This window comes from Typopeltis vanoorti, chromosome 24 (genome assembly GCF_054136105.1).
Source record: "Typopeltis vanoorti isolate ZY-2024b chromosome 24, IOZ_Tvanoo_1.0, whole genome shotgun sequence".
NCBI classification, from domain to species: domain Eukaryota; kingdom Metazoa; phylum Arthropoda; class Arachnida; order Uropygi; family Thelyphonidae; genus Typopeltis; species Typopeltis vanoorti.
In genome coordinates this window covers 44,388,705-44,407,965 of record NC_143572.1, presented here as the reverse complement: position 1 = coordinate 44,407,965, position 19,261 = coordinate 44,388,705, and the positions used below count along the sequence as shown (strand labels likewise).

The 19,261-nt window shown below is 37.1% G+C and overlaps 1 protein-coding gene across 1 annotated transcript in view; it reads right to left on the bottom strand.

Moving 5' to 3' along the window:
• Nucleotides 1–19,261, bottom strand: part of LOC150093142 (CD63 antigen-like) — a 119,822-nt gene that overhangs the window by 52,052 nt on the left and 48,509 nt on the right. Inside the window, exon 4 of the mRNA XM_090413540.1 lies at nt 15,351–15,443. Within this exon, the coding sequence (XP_090269666.1) occupies nt 15,351–15,443 (93 nt within the window). The remainder of the gene's footprint in view (nt 1–15,350; nt 15,444–19,261) is intronic.

The following is a 19,261-nucleotide window of genomic DNA, read 5'->3' as shown; positions in this document are numbered from 1 at the left end:
CTCATTCCATGCTACACCTGCAAGCTGTCTCCTGAGCTCTTCATAATCACCCCCCTTGTAGTTCCACATATACCCTTTTTTCACAGGGGTCCTTGCACTGCTGGCAAACCCAAGTAATCACCTCATGGTCACTTTCACCAATTGGTGGATGATTTGATACCTCATTGATAATTACATCCTCCGATGAGATGACCAAATCCAAGACCCTTAATCCTCTTGTGCCCTCTGTTACATACTGTCTGAGGTAGTTATCCCTCAAAAACTCAAGAAACTCATTTTCTTTACTTCCAGTTGCTATCTCTTCATTCCAGTCTATATTGCCATAATTAAAATCACCCATAATGATCACCCTTTTCTTATTTGCTTGGCTTATTTGACTATATATTTCACTATCACCACCATCCACATTACCAGGTCTATAACAACATCCCACCAAGTATTTGATTCTATTCACCTCTATCTCACACCATACTGCCTCAAAACCACTGGCCCCATTTCCCCCTTGCATCTCTACCTTGTATGGACATAACTCTTTCTCTATCATCAATAGCACTCCCCCTCCCTTTTTACCCCTTCTATCCTCACGAAACACATCATACCTTTCCATCTCTATTCCTGTCAGGATGTCATCCTCATCTAACCATGTCTCACTTATTCCGACAATCTCTGGGTGCACAGACGCAATTAGTGCAACCATTTCATCCGCCTTGTTTCTTATACTTCTAGCATTGGTATACAAACACAACAACTCATTTCTGGATCTACAGCTAGTTCCACTGATACCACTCACTCGATGTGATCTCTCCATGCTGGACTGGGGCCAATACCCTAAAACATATAAAAGAACCTGTTACTCCCATCTTAGAAATAATGCTGAAGACAGAAAAAGATGTTGCTGCTGCTGAATACAGTACAGTACTATCCATTTAAATAAATGAACAAATATAGAAAACACCGAGCTATTCTGGACTGAAGTACGAGAATATAAAAATGCATCTGGAATGAATCCATTTAAAGAAATTGCTCAGTGTGCAATAAATTTATTAATGCTGCCAAATTCTAATGTGGAAATTGAACGAATTTTTAGTTCCATGAACTTAGTTAAAACTAAATTAAGAAACAAGATGGAATTGACAATGCTGACAGCTATTTTGTAAGTCAAGTATGGCCTCAGGCATAATAACAAGTGCTGTACAGACTATCATTTATCAGCATCTACACTGAGTAATATTGGAATGATGGCCACATATAATAAAGCTGAAAATCTAAGTGAAAATGCAGGTGAATTAAATGCAGAAGACCACATGGAAGATGTATTTAAGCCACTTATATGCAAGTATCACTTCAACTTGAATAAAGTAAGTAACTTAAAAGTATCAGCTACTACTTTTAAAATTTTAGCTTCAAATTTTTATTTTTAACTCCTTTTCAGCTCTCTTTTTTAAAGATTGAACTGTTTTTAGTAATTTTCGTTTGGCAACACTAATAGACATGATTCTCTATGGTAAGCATGGATATGTGAAAGATAGGGTATCGTTTTAGGATAAAGCGATAATGGGCTAGATAAGGAAGATTCCTACACATTAACCTTGTTGAACTTGCAAAGCATTTATTTGTGTACAGTATAGAGACTATAACTGTTAGGAATGATTAGTTTAATTTCCCAACATTTTGATCTTCATATTAAGTTTATCATCTAGAGCGCACACACACACGAGCTATATTACATTTCAAACAATATGCTAAAGTGAAGAAAATGATTACAAAGTATTTGATTGCCACATGACTAGTGTATAAGCTGAATAACAGATAATAGACTGGTCAGGTGGATAGAAGATTGGCTCCCTGCCTCACATATAGAACTTCTATCATTCAATGTTCCAAAAAAAATTAGTAACCAGAGGTATATGCTAGAGAACTGTTAGACTTCTTGATGATGCAAAGTTAGGCAGAGTTTTAAGTGGTGACACTAGTTTCCTTAAGGTGATTTCAATAGGCTCAGCTTGGATAAATGAGTGGGACATTTTAATAAGTTGAAAGTGTTGCATTTTGGAGTGCAAGGTTTAAGGCTGTAGACAGTTTGTGTGAAAAGTGTTTTAAGAAGTCTGAGATTTGGAATTGAGCACAATGCACGTGTGAAAAACTATAGAGTATTACTACTATGAAAAGGAGCACACTGACAGGTAAAGATATAAGGTGACTATATAACTGATGGATTTAGATACTATATGGAGTACTATGTGCAAATGTGGTGACCAAATTTGTACACAATAGTAAATGTGGCTGGAGACTCTGGAGAGGAACCAAATATGAGCAACTAAAACAATATCAGAACTCCATGAGGAAATGTAAATTGCAGCATTTAGTGGATGGGAGGAAATTGTGATGCGTTAGACATCAGTTTGTTATTAGATATACTTGTGAATAAGTATAAATAATGTTTGTTATTGCAAATATTTTGACCAGAAATATTTGCAATAAAAAAGTTATTCTTATGAATACATGTGTCTAATAAACTATTATGCCATAAGTGCCATTAAAAACTAGACATGTAAGTTGGTGTGGAGACCAAGATCAATACAGAAGATAGTGGGAAATGAAAGGGGGAAAAGCAGAAGTTGAAACCACCCTAGGAAGTTATAAAAAAGGTATGGTGAAGAGGGGAGCAAGTATTTTTTTTTTACATGGAGAGTGCAATGTGCTATTGAGATATGTTGAGCATGTTACAAGATAAATCAGCTTAAAGTTCAATGGTAAATATGTTTGCTGAGTAAAACCCTAATAAGTAATGAGTATATGAGAATTTCAAGACAAACTACTTAATGATTCGCAGACCTTGCACCATTCCTTTGCTACCCTTTCCATTAATTCGCCACTCTCCAAGCAAAAATCTTACTTGTATCCTAACTATTCATACTTCCAGAAGTGATCCTCTTTCTCTCATGAATTGAGAAATTTCTGCATTTATTATAGAAATATGTTACTAAAGAGATCATGTTTTCTCTTGAGGTTTGTTGATTGCAAAATTTAAATATCTGCTGAGCCACTGTTCTATAGATGTGACACACTTGTTAGACAATCTGAATCTTCCACATCCCTTTGAAACCCAAGATGACCACATCTGAACACAGCAATTTAGATGCAGAATCTGGCCTAAAAATGAAGACTGATTCTGATCTATACTTTTTGCTTTTCAACACTCAAGTCATCCCTTTGCTTTTTTGTCCACTTCTTAAAAAAAAAAAAAAAAGGTGACTGTCCCTTGATATTCAAGTCCCTCCCTGTCCAACACAAATTCTTGAAATCAAATTTCTTATAATAATATAAACTGAGCAGGGGAACATCACTATGTAGAAAAGAGAGTGAGAAGTAGCTTTTTTTGCAAAGTGGTCAGGCTATGCAATGCATTGCGGAGTTTCAGCAGTGCTAATGATACTGTTGTCTATGATGGGCAAGTCATGTAACCAAGTGGAGGTCCAGAATAAAACAACTATTTTAAATTGAGTTAGTGGCAATATATCCTGTTAATGAGGATGAAAGTTTATATGATTGGAAAGCAAGTGTCAGAAATGTGGATCCTGTAAATTCAGTAGCAAAGCATTACTAAGCATTACTTGCTGAAAACATGATTTTAGCATCTGGAAATGCAGAAAATCACATCTTCAAAGATAAGAAAGAAAGCATAGAAAGAAAATAAAACTCTTACTGGATCCAGGACTCCAAAAAATCTACTCAGCAAGTGAATTTTTCAGCCTCATCCTAAATGCATTAAAAATATTAGTTTCTTTGCATAATCTACACTCTTAAAAGATTATTATTATCTGACACCTCCAAGGAGTTCATGGACTCCGAGGGACGGCATCTACTCTACCTCTCCAACTACAGCGAATTGCATCATCTAGACCAATGCCATCAACTGACCACCACCATTAATATTTTCACAGACGATCACAAACATCCATGTCCATGGTGGGAATCGACCCCGCAGCCTTTTGGCTGGAGAGCAGATATGCTAACCACTAAGCTAACCAGGCCAGCAAAATAATTTCATTCAATGTCAAGTTATTTGATCTCTGCCATTGAATTTGTTAAAGAAGTTTTATTTCTGGAGAGCTAGAAATAAAACTTCTGGATCTGAAATCCTTAATTCAAAGACTGTAGCATTACCTTTTAAATAATCACAAAAATACTTGAAATTTTAGTTGCTGGTTTTCTCTAAAAGTTATAACATAAACCAGTCTTCTTCGCTTTCTTATTTCCTTTAAAGGTTCAGAATTTATTATTATTTTTTTTTATACAAAAGAAAAAACGAACAATCATTAAAAACTCAACCTGTCACATCTTTCCCCAACAGTTGTTTTATTGTAACATATTCTTGTAGACAGGCTTATACGTTGGTTATGCATTACTAAATTACTTAAGGAATTGACAACGTAGATAAGAATATAAATTAAATTACACTTTAATAAATATTTCCGATATTATGAACAAGAAAGGAATCTTTATATGGGCTTTTTTTTAACTAAAGCTGAGTTAGCCAATTTCATATGGAGGTAGCAGGATGTTTCTCATCCTGCATATAGGTAGGTCAGCCATAAGAACACACACAATGTACAGACAAAACACTATTGGTAATGGTAAGTAGTAGATAGCATTGTGGTGATGATAGTAGTGTAGGATTAAGTAGGGGAGATGGCAAGTTGTGTAGTATGTCCTCCCACAATGAGTCCTTGAAGATGTCACATAATAATAGTGAAGAATAAATGAAAGAAAACACAAACTGAATTGTGAACTGTGATGTGCCACACTTGGATGTGTTCTTACCAGATATTTAATTACCTGGTTTTCATTTTGATGTGGAAACATTGGAGAGGGTTCAGAGACAAGTGACTAAGACAATATTAGAACTCTGGAATGTTGGCTATGGAGGGAGGTTGAAGGAATGTGGATTGCAGAGTTTGCTGGATAGGAGGAAAAGAGATGATATGATAGACATTTAAGTTAGTGAGAGGATTTTATCAGGTTAATATAGTGAGAATTATAGCAAGAATCTAAGGCGAGAGGACCCAGAAACCACCTCTGGAAGTTATGTAAGAGTATGATGAAGGATGCAAGGAGCAGATTTTTTTTTTTTTTTTTTTTTTTTTTTTTTTTTTTTTTACATGGAGAAATGAGAATGAAGGGAATGCATTACCAGAATACGTTAATGCAGGGAATGTTATGATTTCGCTGGTCAGATCACACTGACCACTATGCTGTGATTTGGCCACCTAGTTTTCAATGTGATGTGGAAACATAATTATTATCCAACCTCCATGGAGTTAAACGACTCATCATGGGAAGTCTATATTCTCATGCGAAAATATCAAAACCATGCCTTGAATCTATTCAGTTTCTGCACTCACCACACTTTCAGGTAATGCATTCCACCCGCCAATTACTCTCCTTGCAAAGAACCTACTTCTTTAGTTTCCTTTCTTCCCTCTCCTCTATGAAATATCTTCTCTACATGAATCTGGTAATTACCCCCTCACAAACTTATGTCTCAATGATATCACCTCTTCTATTCACAAGGCTCTAAATTGCATTCCCTCAATCTTTCCTTGTGTCTGACATTCTATAGACCTGACTAACTTAGTAAATCATTGCTGGAACTTGTCAAATACATCTCATCCCTTTAAAAATCAGGCATCCAAATCTGTGTACAGTAAACTATGCAGCCTGATCAAAGCTTTATACAAGGGAACCATAACCTCTTTAATTCTTCACTATCCTCCTCATTATTGCATAATCCATTAGGATGTTCTTAAAATTTTAGAAGTGTGACCCCTAAACTTCAAGTCTGTCCACAATCAATTCCCAGATCTCTCATCTCCTCCACTTTCAAAATTCTCCATTAATTGTATACTCTGCATCCCAACCTTGCCTATCAATTTCTGTGACCTTGTACTTTGCAACATTAAACTGATGGCTCCACTCAGTCTATTCAGATCCTCCTGCAAGGTGACAATGTCTGTTCTTCTTCCAGACCTTCCCAACTTTGCATTGGCAAACAGCTGCATATCTCCAGTTAAGCTAGTCTCAATATCATTAATGTACAAGTTAATAATAGTCCCCAAATGGATTACTGTGTCACTTCTCTAATAACCCTCCTCATACAGCCTGCTCATACTTGTCAGACAGGTAATCAGCTATCTAACTTACAAGTCTGTTATCTAATCCATCTGTTTCAATTTAGCAACTAGATTGTCACATGGCAGTCATCAAAGACCTTTAAAATCGAAGTACACCACAGTATGTTAATCTCCTTTATCAAGCGAATTTGTCATATTGTAATATGTAAGAAGATTGCTGAAATATGACCTCCCACTAAAACACATGCCGACTATCAAAGAATACTGCTATTATCAACCCACTTCCAAATCCTAGTCTTCACTAACTCCCCTAATATTTTATCAACATCCATGGACACACAGATTGGCCTATAATTTGTAGGCTTGGTCTCATCTCCCTTTTGTGAAGTGAAACAATTTGTCCCACCTTCCATTCCCTTGGAAATTACCATGTTGGAAGACATAGTTGTGACAAAGGCGTCACTAATTCTACAGAGCATTCCCTCAACACACATACTGTTCATAGTGATATACTGTTCAATCCCATTGCTTTATAACATCAGCAAACAGCTGTTTACTGATGATACAAAGTTGGGAAGTTCTATCGGCAGTAGAATACATTGTGGTTGTGCAAAAGGATCTGAACAGACTATGTGAGTGGGCAAATGATTGGAGCCATTAGTTTAAATGTTGCAAAGTGCAAGGTCTTGAAATTTGATAGGCAAGGTTGGGATGCAGAACATACAAACGATGGACATTTAAGAATTTTGAAGGAGGCAGGAGGAGATGAGAGATCTTTGAGTGATGGTGGACAAAGTTTAGGGATCACATTGCTAAAGTTGTAAAAACATCTCAGATTATGGCCATAACTAGGAGGACACTAACATACAGACAAAGAGGTTATGATATAAGGCTTTGATCAGGCCATATATGGACTACTATGCACAGATTTGGTCACCTGGTTTTCAGGGGATTGTACTGGAGAAAGTCCAGAGAAAGATTACTAGGTTAGTATCAGGTCTATGGAATATTAGATAGAGATTGAGGGAATTCAGCTTACATAGCCTTGTGAATAGAAGAGGGTGGTAGGTATGATTAAGACAAATTAGTGAGGGCTGTTACCAAATTAATATGGAGGAGATATTTCATAGAGGTGAGGGCAGCAAGGGTAGAACTAGAGGCAATCCATGGAAGCTGCATAAGGAGGGTGTGAGCAGGGGAATGAGAAGCAGGTTCTTTGCATAGTGTAGAAACTGAATGGGTTCAAGGAACATTTCTCTTTTGGCATGCCAGAGTATAGATCTCCCATGATGAATCCTTTGACTCCAGAGGTCAGATAAGTTTACTTAATTCCTCATACTGCTCATTCAGTCCCTCCTCTGACGTAGCCTCTAAACTCTAGCTTCTCCTAATGTTGCCATCATGAGGATGATAAATTGATCATTGAATAATTTAACTATATCCTCTGCATTGATTACCAATCTGTCAATGTCATCAAGTAGCATCATTCTACCATAGTCATTTTTCCTTCTACTTGAAAAAGTAGAAAGAGTTAACTTCACTAGGAATTTTTCTTAGCTTGACTCATATTGCACTTCTTCTCATATTGCACTTTTACTGTCTTCATCAACTGAGTTACTTTCTGCTCTTTGTACTCTATGCAACTGATCATTATTAACATGCATTTTGTGTTGCCTCCTTCCAGATTTCATGCTTAATCTCTTCATCCAGTTTACTCCTATCTTGTTTAGTCTTTCCACCTTTAGGATATATTCAGACATTGTTGCTATTAAATAGCTCTTAATTATTGCCCACACATCATATACCCTTTGCAGTCAACTCCTATTTCCATGCTATAGCTCTGTCTTCTCTTAAGCTTTTCATGATCACCAGCCTTAGTTACACTTTTTTTTTAGAAGTCTTTGTGTGACTGGCTACAACTCAGGTGATCACTTTTGCCAACCAGCAGAAGATTAGATACTCCATTCACAATCATCCTCTGATAATATTATCATCAGATTTAAGACTTAACCCTCATGTGCCCTCCATAATGTTCTGCCCAAGATTGTTGTCCCTTAAGAACTTTAAATTTATTTTTACTCCCTATACTATCTCTTCATTCTAATGAATACTGCTGCAGTTGAAATCTGCCATAATGATTAACCTTTGCTTGCCCACTTAGCCAAGTTGCCTATACATTTGTCTTCACCTTATACATTCTTTGGCCTGTAGCAATATCACACCAACTATTTCATTCTATCAACCTCATTCTATCAAAATCACTGCCCTCTTTTTTCACCTTTTATCTCAACCTTGCAGACATAATTGCCCTGCTATCATCAGCAGCACTCTCATTCCCTTCTTGCCTTTCCTATCATCACGAAAAACATATCCCTCTGTTTTTATTCCCGTCAAGACGTCATTCTCATCCACTATGTTTCACTCAATCGAACTATTTTCAGACAAACTCAATGCAACAATATCTCCCATTTCTGATACTCTTGGCATTGGCAAACAAACATAATTCATTGTTTAACCTATAACTAGTCCTACTCATGCTGTTTCCCATCTGCTCATTCTTCTGCCCCATGTACCCATCCCCAGGTATTCCTGACCTTTCTATTCCTATACTAACCATCTCCATACTTGCATTCATTACATCTTTCAGAATCCACTATCATTACACTTTTTTCTCCCTGACCAACATGCACTCCTGTTCTGATTTCTCTCATTTGCAACCACCTTAGTCTCACCTAGTCCACTCTCCTGCTCATCAAATGACTTTTACCGATACTTTTGTTTGCATCACTTGCTACACTTCTTTCAAGCAGTAACCTTCCTGAATGGTCACTCCAAAACCATTCAGATGAAGCTCACTCTTATACAGTTCCATTTGTCCTCCAAATTCATTCCACACATTCACAAGCTACACTCCTTTCTCTTCACACATTTTCACTAACATTCCATTCAAGATCTTAGCCCTCTGCACAAATGATCATTGTCATACGTGGGCAACACAAAAAACTTCCCTTCCTACTACACTGTCTTTCACTCTCCTCAATCTCTTAATGTGCAATCTCACATTCTCCCTGTGTCCAACCAAATCATTCATCTCACCCACTAACTTCCTCACACACTTCTCATATCCAGTGCCTTAGATCGCCCTGTTCGTTCCTCTCCTGGAAAACATACTTTTCACCCTCTCATCTACCACACTTTTTTTTCAATAGAATCTCCATATAGTGCTATTCTTGAGTATTCACTATTTCTTTCTCCCCATTTATTTTATCTCCCTTTTCATTTTATTCTTTTGCACTCTTCCAGTTATATCCACCATACATTTAATTTCATTCTTCATCTTCCTCAATCATTTCAACTAGAGAAGTAACAAACAATATCAGGACTATGGAGAGGAATTTGAAAACACTGATTGCAGAGTTTGGTCAATAGGAGGAAAAGAGGTGATATGACAGACATTTAAGTCAGTGAGGGGGATTTTATCAGATTAATCCCAAAGGGGGTTATAAAAAGAGTAGAAGGAAAGAGAGAAAGAACCAGAAGTATCCCTGGAAGTTATGTAAGAATATGGTGAGGAGTAGTACCAGAATGTTGTTCATGCAGGAAGTGTTAGTGAATTTGAGATTACTATGACATGTTGGTTGAATTAGCTTACTACAATGAGTGTCTACTCAATGGAAGTATAATAAAATATTTGTCATAACATTTCTTTAAATCAGCACCTGGAACAGTATTTATGTAAATTAGAGTAATGCCCTAGGCAAGTAAAATTTATATTAAATTAAAAAATAATTTTGTGCATGCTATATCTGCTTGCCACAGAAAAGTATTTGTCGAGGCTTGAGCTATAGGACTTGATTTATCAAGCATTTTTGAACAAATGATTTAGGGACTTAATAGCTTTGAAGTGGAATCAAACAAGTACATCATACTGATGTGAATGATTCTATGCAAATACTAGAAATAAAACAAGAGACTTTTAAACTGTTGAGAGGTGGTTACAGGGTTGATACTGGGGAGTTCTTTCGCTTGGTTGATCAGCAGGAAGGAGTGATGACAAGAGGCCATCCCTGGAAGTTACGAAAGGAAACTGAGCAAGAGGGTAAGGAGTGGTTTCTTTGTGTGGAGGGTGGTTGAGCCGTGGAATGCATTGCCTGATGGAGTGGTGGGAGCGAGAACGGTCAGCGAGTTTAAAGAGTGGTATGATAAACTTTGTGTTTCTCAGGGGGGGACCTCCCCTCAATGAGTCTTGACAGACTTTGTCTTAGGAAGGACCTCCCTCGATGAGTCTTTTGACTCCTTGGAGGCCTGAATAATAATAATAATAATAATATATAGTGTTGAAGGGGATAAATTAATAAGGTTGTGGGTGTATGTAATGTTTTGATTGTAAATGCAAAGTACTGACTGCAATTTAAAAGTTTAGTGGATAAGCAGAAAAGATCATAGTAATTTAAGTTGCTGAGGAGATTTCAGGTTAATACAGAAACAATTAGACATGGAGAATGAGAATTAGAGGCACCTAGAAGTTGTGGAAAAGGGGGGGGGGGTAGACTTTTGTTTTTTCAGTGTGCCGCTGCTCTTCCATGAAATCCAATCAACAGTTCTTTTCATATGGTATTAGTGCTCACCATAGTGTTACTAGTGCTCTGGAACTCATATCACAGATGGTCTGTACCAATTGTAGCCAGTTTTTGCATGCCACCCATTTTAACAGCCTCCTGTCCCTGTCAGTAATTTTTAGTAGCAGGTCTGGGTGTTTTCCTGCACTAGTGATGCCAGAATGTCTCCATTTGTTGATCACATTGTCAACTGTTGATTTTGGATGCTTCAGTTGGGCAGCAATGGCACATGGACATGCCACCAATGTGACAGTCCACAATGTCACCTCTCTCAAGGTCACGTGTTGCCATACCACCTGTATTCAATTGCTATGATTAAATACTGCTTCCTATTATACGTACACTTGTTTTTATGTTATTAACAAACCTAGAATGTTCCATAACTTCAAATAACAGGGGTGTCCAGACAATTATTGGTAGACAGTGTATATTGCACACCAAGCAAGACTTCTTGTGATGGACTATCTGGAGGTCTGTTATATCACTGAACTAATATCTATTAATGTGTCTCCAAATTATTTAATACTTTATTATCTTAATGCAATTACATTTAATTTAAAGTTGCACATTTATATACAAAATCTTATTTGTTCATTCACAAAACTTATAGTAGTAGTAACATCCAAGCAGACATTTAATTTCACATTTGTTTTAATTCTTTATTTAAAATGATATAAATACACACATCTGTTTTCTGACCATTCTTTCTCTGTGCATTCACTTGTTGGGACAAATGAATCAATAAATTTGGATACTTTGTGGAGAAGTAGTGCATGTTTACTCATTTCTTGGTGTACAATTACAACTTCCTATTATTAAACATTCTTAAGGAAAAAAAGAATTATCTTGCTTTTTGGAAACTTAAGAAAAAAATTTTTTTTTTTTCTTAAGAATGTTTAATAATAGGAAGTTTTAATTCTACACCAAGAAATAAGTAAACATGCACTACTTCTCCACAAGGTAACGAAATTTATTGATGCACTTGTCCCAACAATAGATCAGTTCATTGATACCAGTACTGAAGAAGTGTGTGCCCACACCCAGTAACTAACATTACACTGCCTGATGACCTCCCTCATCTAAATGCTTTCTAGAAAGGCATTTCTTGAGAGGGGGGGGGGGCTGAACAAATGGAAGTCTGAAGGCAGGGAAGAGGGTACGTGGCAGAGTTTCCCAACAATTACAGTGCCTTATGAGTAGTGTGTATGTGTGTAGTAGCATTGTCGTGCACCAAAATCACTTCACTTGTCAGGAGTCCTGGTCATTTGCATCAAATATTGGTCTTCACTTTGTCTAACATTAGCTCTTCACTGACTGTTCCTCCCATCAGCAAGAAGTCCACCAGCAGAACACCTTGGTGATCCCATAATATTGTGGCCATGAATTTTCAGACAGTGGAAACCAGGGGCAAATATTCAGGGTGTGCAGTACTCATCCACCGAATAGCAATATCACAGATATATTTTTGCATTTATTCCTGTTAAAGACTCCCCTAACTGTTTCCAGACTTTGTGTGATTCCTAAAAGTAAACACAATATACTAATGCTTCATAAAGAGGACACCTTTTGTCGCATATTGCATCACATTTGCATTAATAGCCTGGGCATGTGTTCAAAATACATTACACCTTTGAAAAGATGTACAGATGGCACAGTGGGTCAAATTCTTAGCATTCTAGTAGTTTTAAACAAGCTTAGAAGGCAAGGCAGGATGAGCTCTGAGACAATAGCTCCTAGAGGCTGTGATTGATTATTGTGTCAACCAATCCAATTGAACGTTGTCGTTTGTCACGAGTTGCGATTTTTTGTTTTCTGAGTTTCATTTATTTTGCTTGCATGAAGTGTGAACAGACGTTGTAGGCAAGCTTTTATATATAATACAGACAAGTTTAATATATAATTTTGAATAAATTTATAACTTTTTTGCCCATATTTACAATAGGAAAAGTATTGTAGTTAAAGGAGGTAAGCTTCATCCTTCTCTTCCAAATTTTACACCTTTGAGTAATTCAAATATACCAAGTATAGCATTCTCCTTCATTAATGTTTTCTAATATACAATATATTTAAACAAACACATTATCCTCCACTCTGCAGAGATTTAGTTACAATTAATTGATAAATTAAACTATTCAAAGTTATCCTATAATTAATTGCATTAGCCCAATTAAGATAAGCACTGATGTGCTAAACACTTAAAAAAAACTTTCATATATCAATAAAAATGCAATCACACAGTCAAATGAATCATGTGAATTTTGCAGCATAGGTTGCATAAGCCACGACAGCACACCCAACCAAAATGGGAATGCAATACAGCTGGTGGAAACAGTTTTGATTTTTTTTGTGCACAGGTGATTGTGGATGTTTCCAGGTCATGGAATCTTGTTTGCTCTCTGGAGTAAAGTGATGAATCCACATTTCATCTCATTTGTGATTGTCTGTGGAAATATTAGTGGTTGTGGTGGGCAGTAGATGGTGTTGGTGTAGTTGCAGTTAGTTCTAGGTGGTGGATTGAGCAATGGAGACAGCTGTACAGCAAGTGCCTTCCCTCAATGAGTCTTTGGAATCCACAGAGGTGTCACATAATAATAATTACTCTCCTTGTGCTCAATAAGCACAATCATTCTTTGAATCCCCCTAGGTTTCTCACAGCAACCAGTTACATATTTGATCCTGTTGGCTTCTATTTCACACCAGACAGTAAAACTGCCTCCTATGATCCTGCTATTATTCCTGTCAACCATATTTTTCTTTATTACAACTATCATCAACAAAACCTCTTTTTACCCTCCTCATCATGTCCTCTTTTCTCCCTGAAAATAAAATACCTTTTATTCTTGCAACTGTATTTTCTCTGTCAATTAATTCTCACTAATATCTTTATAGTTTCTGACCAAGTCAAATTAACCAATGCCAAAAACTAACATACATTCCTTAGGCTAATAGTACTTTTGCATCTTTTGATGACAATCCTATTTGTATTTGAGACCTGAGAAACTACTGAAATCATTTATCATTTTTATTCTCACCTCAAGGGCACCTGCAAATGATCTGAACTGCTTCCACCTCAATAGGCCTCTTTTTGCTAATTCTGTATGTCAGCTTTCTCCATACATCCAACTCAAATCCGTTCAAGTGAAGGAGGCCTTCACCAAACTGATCTATAAGGGTGGTTCCATAAGTTTCTGGCCTGACTAACTTTTAGAGGTTATAGAAAGAAAACAACTGTCGCTTTTCAACATAATCTCCCTTTACTTCACACATCTTTGAATTTACATTTATATGTACTTGAAAAAATAATCTGTACTTTTGTCTGCAAAATGGCCTATAACTACATCTGTTACCTCATTTCATCTGAAAATTTTCTTCTCTGAAGGTCTTTCTTCAGTGTTGAAAAGAGGTAGTAGTCATTGGGTGGTAGATCTGGACTGTAAGGGGGGGGGGTCAATCTCCTGGAAGCCACAGTCCTTCATTGCTGCCTTTGCTCCAGTCCATGCAGCTATTGTTGTTGTAAACAATATGACTTAGCTTTTTTTTTTGTCTCTTCTCTGTCACACAGGAATGAAGCATAATATTCTGCATTCACAGCAGTATTCCTTTCTTTGAAGGAAATCAAGAGAATTCCCTGGCAATCCCAAAAGATTATTGCCATGATCTTCTTGGTGGGCTGAGTGACGGTGGCTTTTCTTGGCAGGGCTTTGCCTGATTTGTGCCACTCCATGGATTCCCTTGGCAAAGCTCTAAAAACTTGCAGGAACAGGTCACTCCTTCTGAATTGAAGAGAAGTCGGAGCACACAATTTGCACCGACCTACATCATGTGAAGCTTCTTGTGAATGATGCAAAAGATGTTGTCATCAAGCCTCAACCCTGTTGAGATTTCTTTGAGCTTCAGCCATCTGTCAGTGAGCTGTTCCTCCTCAACAAGAAAGACATTTTCCTCAGTCATCACTTCCATAGGCCAACCATCACAAGATCATCGTTTATGAGGCGAAACTGTTTAGCCCATTCCTTCATGGTGAAATATAAAGGAGAAGCTTCCCCATAAACACCATCCAATCACATTTGACAGCACTTGAAGAAAACCCTTCTTTGGTGAAGAACTTTATCACAGCAAAGTACTCAATTTTTAACATTACAGCCATTTAGCATGCCACGTGTTAGTCAAATGAGTGCATCCAACTATACGATGCAGGTAGAGTTGAAACTAGTACACTAATCTCCTCATAGATGGTGCTATCCATCATGCATGGAATTTTAAGAATTGACACAAATTTTGCATGTCAGGCCAGAAACTTTTGGAACTTACCTCTTATGAGGCTATTTTGCTCAATTCCACTAACTCTCACCCGATGACGTTTTGTTGGCTACCTGTGACTAACAAAACTCAAAGTATTGATACATAAATTAATATTACATCAACTCTCCTGGAGTCAAAGACTGGGGGGGGGGGGTTACATTATTAACGATTACAAATAGAAGAAATATATATCATTACATTACAATGTGAAATAAATGCTACACTGTTTAAGCTCAAAGTTGATACAAAAAAGAAATAATGAAAAAGATCAATAAGTTTAAATTATGGTATCTACCTTTTTTTGCAATTCATTCCAAGCTTCTTTATAATCTTTACTATTGACTTTTGATAAGCTGTTTGTCATCTCTTCCTTTAAAAAGGTTTCAACCTAGTTGGAAAACAAAACTATGCTTAGGAGACAGAGCATAATATTAGACTAACCATTCAATTTATATGCTACAGTAATTTCAACTGGTGACTTGTTTTAATTGTATGTCTTCTCCAGCTGGTGCTCATTTTATGGGTAGAAACTCTTCACAAATGAAATCTGAAACTCTGAACAGAACTAGATACATAATGAAGGAGATATAACATAAATTTTAACATAACATAGATATAACATAACAAACGTTCCATGTTTCAATCTATGCTAGAACTAGATACATTTTTGAAACATGGATAAATTAATAGCAAATTACTTTTTTTTTTTTTTTTTTTTTGCAGTGAATCATTATTATTAAGATCCAGGCCTCCATGGAATCAAAAAACTTACTGTGGGAGGTCCTTCCTAGAAAACACAATCTATCATACCATTCCTTGACCATTCATGTTCTTACCACTATTAGGCAATGCATTCCACAGTTCAACCACCCTTCATGCAAAGAAACCACACAGCTTCCTTTCGTAACTTCCAGGGATGACCCCTTGTCCTTGTTCCTTCTCCCTGTTCCATCAAGCAAAAGAACTCCCCAGTGTCAAACCTGTAACTACCTCTCAATTTAAAAAGTCTCAGTCATACTACGCCTCCTATCTCCCAAACTCTGTAGTTCACATTCCTTCAGCCAATTCTCATAACCAACATTGTATAGTCCTGAAACCATCTTTGTTATCCACCCCTATAGCCTTTCCACAATCAATTAATTCATCCCCTTCAAATCCCAGGAACCAAATTTGAGAACAATAGTCCAAACAAACAAGTCACTGTGGGCTGATCACACCTATACAATGGAATGACAACTTATCTCTGCAGGTCAGTGTCCTCGGTATTGCAGCAATCCTGAGAGTTATCTTCATCACCTTTGCAATACGTTCCCCGAATTTCAGGTTTCTATCAATCATCACCCCCACCTCCTCCAGTACAGCTGCTCCTCCTCATGCACCCCCATTCATTTGCCAATCTGTCCAGTTTATTGAAATCCTCTTGCAAGGCTGCCACATCTGCACTAATCCTAGCTTCACATCATCTGCAAACAACTGAATATCCTCCTGCAGTCCAATGACAATGTCATTGATATAAAGGTTTTGTATTATTAAATATCAATGACAATGTCATTGATATAGAATAATAACACACAAAAAAAAAACTTCTGGCGAGGCAGATTTGAACCACCGACTTATGGATTACTGCATTTCATATGACATCTACAGCCCGCTGCTCTGTCAACTGAGTGAGTAACTGCCCTGAAATTCAGTTATGCAGCAACTGGTAGCCATGTGTACAGAATTCCTCAGCACGCATGCCTGAATATGTGTTTTAGTTCAAAATTTATCTCTAAAGGACAAAAATCTTGATAGCCTATTTTATTTAAGAGTACACCAGATTTTGGTATGCTACATATATATATCTCAATTTACTGAACTTAGCAATGGAATGCTGAAAAGACTTCTGCAGAAAAGATGTTTATCTTAGAGGACATATGTATTAACAGATGGTTACCTTATGTGGCATGTTTTGTGCCTTAGTCTACATCAGTGTTTCTCAAACTTTTCTTACGACAGAACACATCATAAATCCTGAAATTTTAATGGAACACCTTGGTTAGAGTCGAGTATCAGTTTCGTATTCATTATAAAGCTAAGTGCATACTATTACATCAACAGGCTGTATTGTATCACAAAAATGCAACAGCGCACACTACAGGCATGCTAGGCTGCAGCGCATCGCATTGACCTTGCTTGTGACTGACGTTTCCTAGAATAGATACCTCTATACTTCACTCGCGCTCTGGAGTGTTGACAACCGCAGGTGGCTGAGTCAAGGCCAGCACACACTGGCCTTAATAGCATAATCCATAAGCAAAGTGAGGAGCAGCTACTTTTCAAAAACATGTTTGAACTTGTTGCAGCATTTAAAACATTCCAGACTCATTAATTTTGATAATGTTTCACGAAACACTTATTCACTTTCCATAGTTTGGGAAATGCTGGTCTAGGTAGAATGGGCAATTTGTATATCTGACTCATAGCAAACTAGTTTGGGACTTAGAAATAGTTTATATCTAATTTCTTTTAGCATAGCATGCAGAGGACTTTCAGGTTTGTTATAGCAAGTCTACTGTATTCAGGCATATCTAAATAAGTCATTGTGCATCTGAATGTACAAGACTTATTTGTAACACCATTGGTGAGCAAGATATCTTTGGAAACTTAGCATGCACAAATTTGTTAGCTGATATTTGTTAATGTGATATTTGTTAATGAAGACAAGAAAAAAGTGAAAAATGGTGAAACATATTTTGAGTGTTCTAAAAATATTAGATCATGCTAGAAATCAGGTAGCATAGCTGTGAACGACAAAGCACATGAAACAACAAATGTCAGATCATGAAGGTAGGAAATTTCAGGTAAATGATATCAGTAATGGGAAAGAGTGAATATAGCTGATGTAAAAGAAATAGTGGTAGATCAGAATGCACAGTAGTAGTGAAGAAAAAAAAAACTAGAGCTCAAGAGACTATAGAAAAATATTAGGTAAATAATGCTGCAAAGAACAGAAAGAAGTTCAAGGGGAAGGAGATCAGAAAAGAGATAGTATTATATGGTAATCCATTATCAGCATCACTGAATGAGTGATGCATATGCCTTTAATGGGCAGGCAATGTACAATATATAGCTGCTCCTTCAAGTCAATCCTGCTTTCACAAAAGGGGCTTGGTTCATGCAGTGAACATCCTGCTGCAAAAGGCTATCTTCCTAGTTGAAGGAAATTCCAAATAGACCTCTGGGTTGTAGATGGCCTTCATTGCCTAGAGAAATAACACTAACCAGCTTATTGATGGCCTAAGGTGACATATGCCATGTTTAGTCTCCAGAACAGGGATTCTAGTTTCTGTTCTCCCTACTCACTTATCCACACAACAAGTAACATCCTTGAAGGCCATGCCATACACATATTTAAAGATCCATAACCTCCATTTCAAGGGTACATCAGTTAAAACGGTAGTGGTACTGCAGTCAGGATGCCAGTTAGTGCACAGACCCGAACCTGTCAGTATCAAGTTAGGAGGCTTGCTGATCGACTCATGCATAATCCTGTTGCCACTTACTCTGCCAGGAGAGGTAGTCAGAGTAGTGGTACACGGGAGGCACCATCAAGGCCACATTATACAAGGAGACTGGTCACTATGTATGGATGTCATGTCCAAGAGTATCTTCACTCACTGCACATCCCCACTTTGTCCTTTCATCTAACCATGAACAAACTAATGAACTTTACAATATTAGTGACACTACAATAAAAAGGAATCTCCTTCAAACTAATTCCAATAAAAAAAAATACACAATGCAACCAAGCACCATGTACAAACCATGCCAGAATACCCTTAAAAAGTGGGTTTTTAATCTACTTCACTAACATCCATGGCATTAACACCAACATAAATAACATTCATTATCCTTGTCTTTAAATGTTATGCAGTGATCAGCATTCAGATCCATAAATTATGGAAACTACAACCGTGTTATAATAAAATTAGTTTAATCCTTTATCCAAGTGTGAGCAAACAAAGTTTGCGCCTGAAGTATCTTCAGGACTAGGGTAAGGTGATACAACACCAGGGCAACTCGTTGCAAAGGTGGAGAAAGCTACCAACACTCCTATCTCAGTATCTCCTATAATGCAAAACACATCTCCTTGCGGATATGTCTAATGTTATGCATTAAAGGAAGGGCCACTACCCAGACTAGTTTCGACCTTTATTGAGGTCT